We start from the raw sequence: 9,816 nt of genomic DNA, 5'->3' as shown, positions 1-9,816 counted from the left end.
AGCCACCCCCCTCCCGTAACCCTAGCACCATTTCCCCCCTTGCGCGCGGCGCTCGATCCCGTCCTGTCGCCCGACCATCGCGACGGCGCCGGTCCCCGGCGACGGCGGCGAAAAGCCACCGCGCCGCTCCTCCCTTCCTTTCCTGTGGCAGAGGGAGAGAGAGGGTCGCGCTTGCGCCCTCCTTTGCTCCCTTACGAGCCCAGCAGCGTCGGGGCTCCGCCGGCCGCCGGCGACGGCGTGAAGCCACCGCGCCGCGCGAGCCGCGCGTGAGTTTCTTCCTTTCCCCGCTCCATATTCTCCCCATCCACCGAATCCAGTGGCAGTGAGAGGCGACTGAGGCGCGACGGAGCCGTTCCCTGATCCCCTGTTTGTCCGGCGACGATCCGTGGCGTCGTTGCCTCCCCTTCGCCGGTGACGCGTTTCCCATAGCGGAAGCGCGCCGCCGTCGAACGGCGTGGCTGCGGTGCCCTTTGCCCTTTGCAGGGTGTGTTCTTCTTCCAAACGGCTCGGCTTGCCGATGCCCGTCCGGATCGAGAGGAACGGCGTGGCCTTTGCGGCGGCGCTACTTTTTCCGTTGAGGATTTGTTCTTTGCCCTGTCGATTAGGGTTCTTTGGGGAGGGATCTTTTTTCTTTCTCTGTTTATTCTTTGAACCGAAAATCATAGCCTAGCATGGCTCTGATACCATTGATAGATTCTCTGGATCAGGGTAGGCTAGATCATCCGGTAAACCTACCTTCACTTTGGGTTGATGAACTCGAGCCAGAGGCCATCATGGTGAGATGGCCACGACGGCAATGACAGAGAGATGGCGGCGGCGGTGGAGCTTCCCGTCGTATCGCGCTAACCCTAGATGGTAGGGATGTAGGTGGGGTTCTAAACGCACGGTGAATCTCATGTTGCGTGCGGCCGACTCTCCCACCCCTTTATATAGCGCGGCGACAGGGGCCCACCAACCATGGTTTGGTTGGGCGCCCCCGATCAGGGCGCGGGTCAAGGGCCCGTCGGGCCGTTGGGCTCGATCGGGAGGAGATCAACCTAACAGCATCGTCTAGATGCAGAGGCCGGGGGTACATCCTCCTTTTTCAAAAAAAAAAGAAAAAATTTGAAGCGGGTCGGCCTCAACTCACTTAGTTAACAAAAATAACTTATAGTTTAATTGGTGCTTCACTTCATATACTTTAATTAGATTTTTAAGATGAATACTCCTGCCTGACCCAACCAGCCTAGCATCTATGCTTCTGCATTTCTAATAAGATGTTGTGTAATAATTAACCCATTTATGCATGGATAGGTTGAAAGCATGGATGTAGATCAAAGAGTTCAATGGATGAAAGAAAATTCTAAGGAGACATATGAGGAAGCAAAAGAATGCATGAGAACAAACTACTATGGGGCAAAGCTTGTCACGGAGGCACTACTGCCTCTTCTTCAGTTGTCCTCCTCTGGAAGAATTGTCAATGTCTCATCAGGCTTTTCACTGCTAAGGGTAAGTTGTTAACCACGCTACAGATCGATAAAACCAATTACTAGTTTCAGAAAATATATTTAACATTATTTGTGCCAGTATGTTTCTGTTATAGCTTTGTTTACCACTTTGTTTAGTTTTTAGTTTTTAAAAAGTATATGTGCAGCCTTGCATTGTGTCTTCCAGAATATTATTACAGTCCTACGGAGTACTTATTAAATAAGAGATAGGGTATATCTGTTCGCATAAATGATCTTATTTCAGTTTAACTTCTTTTGTCAGATGCAATAAGCAGGATCTTATTTCAGTTTAGCTTCGTATTCATTCCAAATAATACGACATAGGTTCACATTCTTTGGATTGTGGGATATGGATTTTTCTTTTCTTCCAAATCCTCACCCTTCATCATCTCCATGTGTTCTTTTTTTTCCCTGTCAGAAAGCACAGGTTCAGAAGCTAGTTCTTTTTAGCTAATAAGTATTGTTTTCTTGAGCAGAACTTCAACAGCGAAGAACTGAAGAAGGAATTCGACGACATTGACAACCTTACTGAAAAGAGACTAGAGGAGCTTCTGGATCTATTCCTGGAAGACTTCAATGCCAACTTGATAGAGGCACATGGGTGGCCGACCGGTGGCTCGTCGGCCTACAAAGTCGCCAAAGCTGCCCTGAATGCATACACGAGGATCCTTGCCAAGAGGTTCCCCGCGATGCGCATCAACTGTTTGACGCCTGGTTTTGTCAAGAGCGACATGTCCATGCACATGGGAGAGTTGACGCTCGAGGAGGGCGCTAGCAACCTGGTGAAGGTCGCTCTCTTGCCCGACGATGGCCCGAATGGTGCTTATTTTGATAGGGATGGCGTGGCGTCGTTTGTGTGATTGTTTCGTACGTGTAATGGTTTCGTCCGGTTTTACTTTCAAAATATCAACGTCGTTTGTGTAACAGTAGTTGTCAATAAACAGTGTGCAGTTTAACCTGTGCTGTGCACTCAAATGCACATGCGTGTGTGTATCATCCATATTGGTCGATGAGGTCTATCGATCTTGTGGGTATGTGTAGGGTCAAACAATGCGACAACACACACGTATGACGTATGGGTGTTGCTGGCTGATGGACATGCTTGGTTTGTTAACAAAATTTGCTAACCATCGGTTTTATTTTCGAATAGCTAACCATCATTGCCCGGCTCTTCTGTAAGGTTTTGCATGGAGGACTCCGGGTTGCCCGCTCCCCCGCGACCCCTACTAGGGTTCCCTCCCTTGCCGCCGCCGGCCCGCCCTGTTCCCCCCCTCCCCCTCTCTTCCCCTCCCCTCCCCTCCCGCGGCACGCCCGGGGGGATCTCCTGCCGTCGCGTCCCTCGCCCCACGTCCTTTCTCCTCCCCCAACCGTCGCCGGCGAGCTCCGTCGGGCATAGCCTGATGGGCACGGCGGCGGCGGGGCCCTTCTTCCCCCTCCGCTTGTGGGCATCGGCACGGGGCGACCCCTTCGAGTGGCGGCGTTGGACGTCCGCGGGGTCCAGCGGCACGGCGGCGGTCTCACGGGGTGGCCTGCTGGTGGCGGCGCTCCGGCTCCCTTCGTTCTGCGCGCGGCGGGGTGACTGCGATGCTCCCGTCTTGAGAGGTGGCGCGTGACCGGTCTCTTGTCGGATCCGGCAGGATCTGGCGTTGGGGGCCGGCCGGCGGCGCGTGGCTCCGGTGGTGCGTGCCCGACGGCTCCGGCGCTTGGAGCTCGACGGAAGACGCGGGTAGGGCAGCGGCCGGGCGTGGCCGCTGCTCCGACCGTGGGCGGCGGCGTGGGAAGGTCTCGGTGGTAGCCTGCTAGTGTTGTGGCGGCTTCACGGTGGCTCGAAGGATCTGTCTGCGGCAGCGGCCGGCTTCTCCGATGTCGGCTCGTTTGCGGTCGAGCCGTCTCGACCTTCACCCCATCTCCTCGTCGCCCCGGCGCTACTCCCATCAATGGGCTGGTCCTCTCCCAGTTGCGGTCCACCGCTCGTCTCGCGCCCCGGTGCTGCAGGACCGAGCTCGTCCCGCGCCGATGCAGCAGGACCGAGCTCGTCTCGCGCATGGTGCAGCAGGGCTGACCTCGTCCCCCTCTCGATGCTGCAGGACCGAGCTCGCCTTGTGCTCGGGGCAGCAGGACGGGTCGGTGGATGCCAGTTTTGGCCGACCTATTGGGTCTCGACGCTGGGGGTAGCCCAGGGGTGCGAAAGGTGGGACCTTTCCGCTTGTCTCTTTCGTTGGGGTGCGACGGATCTCGGATGAGGTGGTGTCGAGGTCTTGGATACTAGGGCGGTGTCCCTGGTGGTGGTAGCGCGGTGCTCGTGGGCAGAGCCCGTGCCTTGGTGCTGCCCAGTCACCATGGCCGTGTGGGCGGCGTGGTTGCCGGGGTGTGGCGTTCGATGGCGGTGAGTGTTGGCCGAGGTGAAAACATGTTCTGTCTTCGGACGGACCGGCGACGGCGAAGATCGTTTCCTTCTTGAAGGTGTCGTCGCAGCTCTCATTGCCCGTCATGCGGCTTCGGGGGAAACTATGATCCTTGGATCGGGCGGTGGCGGCGCGCCGGTGTCGTTTCCTTCCTGAAGGCGCCGTCTTGAAGCGTATGGTTCGTTATATGTAGCTTCATCTCTGCGTGGTGATAGTGCTAGGGGTGATGTTGCTACGCTCAGCGTCTATGTATCTTCCCCTGAATATGTGCAGTGTGTTGCGCTGTTGTGGTGTGTGTTTGTACTGGGTGCTTGTTGATTGATACTTCATATATAAAACAGAGCGAAAAAGCCTTTTTGGATAATAGCTAACCATCGTTTTGATGTGTGAATGTTTCGAACTTGCCAAAAGTTGATCTTTTGAGAGGCTGCTAAATCATGCTGGATGTTTGTGCCGGACGAAGACGACGAGCACCACAAAGGCGACCGAGATACGGCCGGAGCCGTTATAAGTGTCTTGCTCTCCTTCCTCCCATAACCATAACCATAACCATCTTAGATCGTGAGGAGCGGCCCATCGATCTCTGTCATCGCACTTGTTGGAGCTCGTCGTGCGTGCAACCTCATGGAAGGAATCATCCCCAGCCAGCCAAACACGAGGTTAGCCTATGCATGCTTAGCTCAAACGTCTATGGAACTTGCAGCAATATTATCGACTGCGGTTGCTATAGGGTCGCCGTGGTCACCGGAGGGAACAAGGGGATCGGCTTCGAGGTGTGCCGGCAGCTGGCCAGCGGCGGCATCACCGTCGTCTTGACGGCCCAGGATGAGACGAGGGGCGGGGAGGCCGCGGAGAGGCTCAAAGCGCTGGGGCTCTCTGGTGTCGTCTTCCATCGTCTGGAGATCACGGACGCTTCGGGCGCCGCTACGCTAGCTGGTTTTCTCGAGGCCCGCTTTGGCAAGCTAGACATTCTGGCAAGTTTTTTCGTTTCATTTTCAGTTTATTACTACTACAGTAGTATATACTACTACTGCTGCTGCATCCAAGGTTTGAAGCACCGGTGATGGATGAATGGATGGATGCACTCGGATGATTTGCAGGTGAATAACGCCGCGGTTTGTATTGTGGGGTTGAGTGCGGCCAAGAGTTCGATATCAAGAGGAAAAGGTGATATCACCCACCTTTTTTTTGTCCTTTTCTGTTGTTGGGGTTTTGTAATTTGTTACTGCTATATACTCCTGGAGGAACCCAGCCAAGAACCAAGGATAGGCGTCAAGCGCAGCGACCAATTTTACTTGATTAATTGGTTCATTCGTTAAAGTATAAAATCGGCGCGACTTTTTTCCGAAATTGTTCGGACACACCAGCCTGAACAAGTTTATTTGCCTATACATTATACAACAGTTCGCTGGCCTGGATTTCCACCAGAGAGTTGAGTGGATGTTGAAGAATGCCCGGGAGACCATCGACAGCGCAAAGAACACCGTGCAGACCAACTACTACGGCACGAAGCATGTTATCGAAGCCCTGCTGCCTCTGCTTCAAGCTTCGTCCGAGGGAAGAATAGTAAACGTCTCCTCCAATTATGGACTGCTAAGGGTAAGCAAGCTATTCTTTTTTCCCACTGATCATTCATTGCTAACCCAGTACAACATGTAAGGGATTCCTGTCAATTTTTGCAGCATATCGGCAACGAGGAGGTGAGGCAGGAGCTCAACGACGTCGACAACCTGACACAGGGGAGGCTGGACGAGCTGCTGGAGAAGTTCATCAAGGACTTCGAGGCCGGCGCGTTGGAGATGCACGGGTGGCCCACGAAGTTCTCGGCGTACAAGGTGGCCAAGGCCGCCATGAACGCCTACACGAGGATCCTGGCGAGGAGGCACCCTGAGCTGCGCGTCAACTGCGCGCACCCAGGCTTCGTCAAGACCGACATGAGCATGGGGTTCGGGGTCCTGACGCCGGAGGAGGGCGCACGCAACTTGGCCAAGGTGACGCTGCTGCCTGGCGGCGGGCCGACCGGCGCCTACTTCGCCCAGGGCGAGGAGGCGCCGTTCGTGTGAGATACCGGCGGTACGTGCGTGCGTGTTGCCCTGCTCGTGTGCTGCACACTGGGTTATTGGCTGGATGTGTTACCTTACGTGCTAGATTGAGATTGCGAATAAGATGTGTCATCTCACAAGAAACAGACTACCGAGAGGACGCTCTCAAAAAAAAAAAAGACTACCCAAAAAACATGAGAGCGTCTCAAACCGTTTTCATCCTCGTAAAAATAATAATTTAAGAGAAATTAAGTAAAAAAGAAGTATGCTTCAGCAGTTTCTGTGAACGCATTAGTGGGAGCCTATTGGACCAGAAAGAAATTGAATGGACTAGCCCACTGGAACCCCACTTTACCCTATTAGCCCATCTAGATAGCTTGTGCAGGGAGCAGAGGGCGGCGCCGCAACGTACTTCTACCGCCGTCGCCGATCGATGGCAGCCGCCGCCGCTGCACGACTGCCTCTTCCTCCTCGCACCCCGCCTCTTCCGGCTCGCACGTATCCCCTCCCCTACCTCGCAGCTTCTCCCTGCTCCGCCTCACCGATGTTCCAATCAAGAATCGACGATCCCGTCGACTCGGCCGGACGCGATTAGCAGGTCAATGGCAGCCCCACCCCTGACACTTGCTTCGCGATCTGCTCTTGAAATTGAGGCATCCATAAGCATCTACCGATGTTTTCAGCTGCAAGCCTGCAAGTGCATTTGTTAAGTGGGATCCCACTTACTCCCACATAATCTATGCTAGTCTAGATGGAACTTCCACCATTTTCCACCAAACCGTGTTGGGACTAATGGATTAAGGTGGGATGCTCATGAACAGTCCCACCTATAGCCTGATTCTTCATACACACACACCCGCCCCTTGAATTTCAGAGGGTGTGGGCCCTTAATCTGATTTATTTCGGTCAGATGATCCCAACTAAGCTTTCTCATTAAAGTTCGTAAATATGTGCCCCTGCGTGTGTTTTCTTGTCATTGCTTGACAGTTATAATACTTTTACACTATAAATGATACAGAAATGCACTATAACGAAAAAACTAGTTAAAAATTACGGTAGCAATGAATGGAGAGATAAAAGAAATATGTCGAGATAAAAGAAACTAGTTAAACCTCGAAGGAGTATTAAAAATTATGGCAGCAATGAATGAGAAGTAAAAAAAAAGTAATTCACGAATCGCATCCGCCAAGATCTAGAAAAAGAACAATGAATGGAGAGGAGGGAGAACAACAGGTGCAAACCACTTGGAAGAGCACTCTAACTACTAGTGAGCTGACAACACTAACTGAACGCCTCAAGCAACGAGAGAAGGGGAGCTCTGAATGGAGATGTCCTCTCTCTCTCTCTCTCTCTCTCCAAATAATAAGTTTGAACAGTCGCAGACGAAAGGGGAAAGAGGAAACAACTACAGAGTGAACATGTTATTTTCAATGTCAAGAGGGAAAACACGCAGCGACACGAGTTAATGGGAGACCATAAACACAAGAATGCGACCGAGAAACAAATAATGAGGGGACCAAGCACGAATTGATGCGCACGGATCGAGCGGACACAAAATCTGACTGAAAATAAATTGTTTTCAATCGGATGAAAATTAGCAAAACTGAAAAAATGCTTCAATAGTTTATGATGGGGAATGAAGCATGAAAATAAAAAAAAAATCTACAAACACCCAAAATCTCATCTAGAAGATGTATAGCAACGAAAGGTGAGTGGTGTCTACATACCTTATAGACCAAAAGCATTAATGATCTAGAGATCGTGATTGGCGTAGTCGTGCTCGCGTTGCGATCCAATTTGATCCAAGTACCACACGCGCAGTACCTCCAAGTTTAGCACACATACGGTTCGGCGGCATCCTCTCCTTCTTGATCCAGGAAGTGAGGGAGAGGAGGTAGATGATGTTGGGGAACGCAGTAATTTCAAAAAAATTCCTAGGCACACGCAAGATCATGGTGATGCATAGCAACAAGAAAGGAGAGTGTTGTCTACGTACCCTTGTAGACCGTAAGCGGAAGCGTTATGACAACGCGGTTGATGTAGTCTTACATCTTCACGATCGACCGATCCTAGTACCGAAAGTACGACACCTCCGCGATATGCACACGTTCAGCTCGGTGACGTCCCACGAACTCACGATCCAGCAGAGTATCGAGGGAGAGCTTCGTCAGCACGACGGCGTGATGATGGTGATGATGATGCTACCGGAACAGGGCTTCACCTAAGCACCGCTACGATATGACCGATGTGGATTATGATGGAGGGGGCGTCGCACACGGCTGGAAACAATCATCTTGTGTGTCTATGGGGTGCCCCCTGGCCACGTATATAAAGGATGGAGGGAGGACGAGGCCGGCCCTCATAGGGCGCGCCCAAAGTGTGGAGTTCTAGCTACTAGGACTCCCTAGTCCTAGTAGGATTCCACCTCCCACATGGAATAGGAAAAAGGGAAGGGAGAAGGAGAAGGAAGGAAGGGGGCACCCCCTTTCCCTAGTCCAATTCGGACCAGTCCATGGGGAAGGGGCGCGGCCACCCTTGAGTCCTTTCTCTCATTTCCCGTATGGCCCATCAAGGCCCAATACGAATTCCCGTAACTCTTCGGTACTCCGAAAATACCCGAATCACTCAGAACCTTTCCGATGTCCGAATATAGCCTTCCAATATAACGATCTTTACATCTCGACCATTTTGAGACTCCTCGTCATGTCCCCGATCTCATCCAGGACTCCGAACAAACTTTGGTCATCAAATCATATAATTCATAATACAAATCGTTACAAAATGTTAAGCATGCGGACCCTACGGGTTCGAAAACTATGTAGACATGACCGAGACTCATCTCCAATCAATAACCAATAGCGGAACCTTGATGTTCATATTGGCTCCCACATATTCTACGAAGATCTTTATCGGTCAAACCGCATAATGATATACGTTGTTCCCTTTGTCATCGGTATGTTACTTGCCCGAGATTCGATCGTCGGTATCTCAATACCTAGTTCAATCTCGTTACCAGCAAGTCTCTTTACTTGTTTTGTAATGCATCACCCCGTAACTAACTCATTAGTCACATTGCTTGCAAGGCTTATATTGATGTGCATTACCAAGAGGGCCCAGAGATACTCTCCGACAATCAGAGTGAAAACTCCTAATCTTGATCTATGCCAACTCAACAAACACCGTCGGAGACACCTGTAGAGCATCTTTATAATCACCCAGTTATGTTGTGACGTTTGATAGCACACAAGGTGTTCCTCCGGTATTTGAGAGTTGCATAATTTCATAGTCTGAGGAACATGTATAAGTCATGAAGAAAGCAGTAGCAATGAAACTATAACGATCATCGTGCTAAGCTAACAGATGGGTCAAGTCAATCACATCATTCTCTAATGATGTGATCCCGCTTATCAAATGACAACTATTTGTCCATGGCTAGAAAACTTAACCATATTTGATTAACGAGCTAGTCAAGTAGAGGCATACTAGTGACACTGTTTGTCTATATATTTACACATGTACTAAGTTTCCGGTTAATACAGTTCTAGCATGAATAATAAGCATTTATCATAATATAAGGAAATATAAATAACAACTTTATTATTGCCTCTAGGGCATATTTTCTTCAGTCTCCCACTTGCACTAGAGTCAATAATCTAGTTCACATCGTTATGTGATTTAATACGAATAGTTCACATCTTTATGTGATTAGTACACATATCCATGTGACTAACACCCAAAGGGTTTACTAGAGTCGATAATCTAGTTCACATCGCTATGTGATTAACACCCAAAGAGTGATCATGCTTTTCTTGTGAGAAAAATTTAGTCAACGGGTCTGCCACATTCAGAGCAGTATGTATTTTGTAAATTTTCTATGTCTAT

General features: G+C 50.7%; 2 protein-coding genes across 2 annotated transcripts in view; both read left to right on the top strand.

The window, feature by feature from the left end:
- The window catches only part of LOC119355757 (salutaridine reductase-like), a 20,274-nt gene extending 17,677 nt beyond the window's left edge, over positions 1 to 2,597 (top strand). Inside the window, exons 4-5 of the mRNA XM_037622625.1 lie at positions 1,294 to 1,488; positions 1,964 to 2,597. Of these exons, the coding sequence (XP_037478522.1) occupies positions 1,294 to 1,488; positions 1,964 to 2,347 (579 nt within the window). The 3' untranslated portion in view covers positions 2,348 to 2,597. The remainder of the gene's footprint in view (positions 1 to 1,293; positions 1,489 to 1,963) is intronic.
- Positions 2,598 to 4,451: 1,854 nt separating this feature from the next.
- Positions 4,452 to 6,076, top strand: LOC119355759 (salutaridine reductase-like). The gene is made up of 5 exons (XM_037622627.1): positions 4,452 to 4,551; positions 4,623 to 4,909; positions 5,040 to 5,059; positions 5,297 to 5,491; positions 5,575 to 6,076. Exons 1-5 carry the CDS (start codon positions 4,517 to 4,519, stop codon positions 5,953 to 5,955), a joined length of 918 nt encoding a protein of 305 aa, XP_037478524.1. The 5' UTR covers positions 4,452 to 4,516; the 3' UTR covers positions 5,956 to 6,076.
- The last annotated feature ends 3,740 nt before the right edge of the window (positions 6,077 to 9,816 follow it).

The sequence above is a fragment of the Triticum dicoccoides genome, chromosome 2A, assembly GCF_002162155.2.
Source record: "Triticum dicoccoides isolate Atlit2015 ecotype Zavitan chromosome 2A, WEW_v2.0, whole genome shotgun sequence".
Classification (NCBI taxonomy): Eukaryota; Viridiplantae; Streptophyta; class Magnoliopsida; order Poales; family Poaceae; genus Triticum; species Triticum dicoccoides.
Note: the sequence above shows the minus strand (reverse complement) of the source record. Positions and strands in the feature narration are given on the sequence as shown.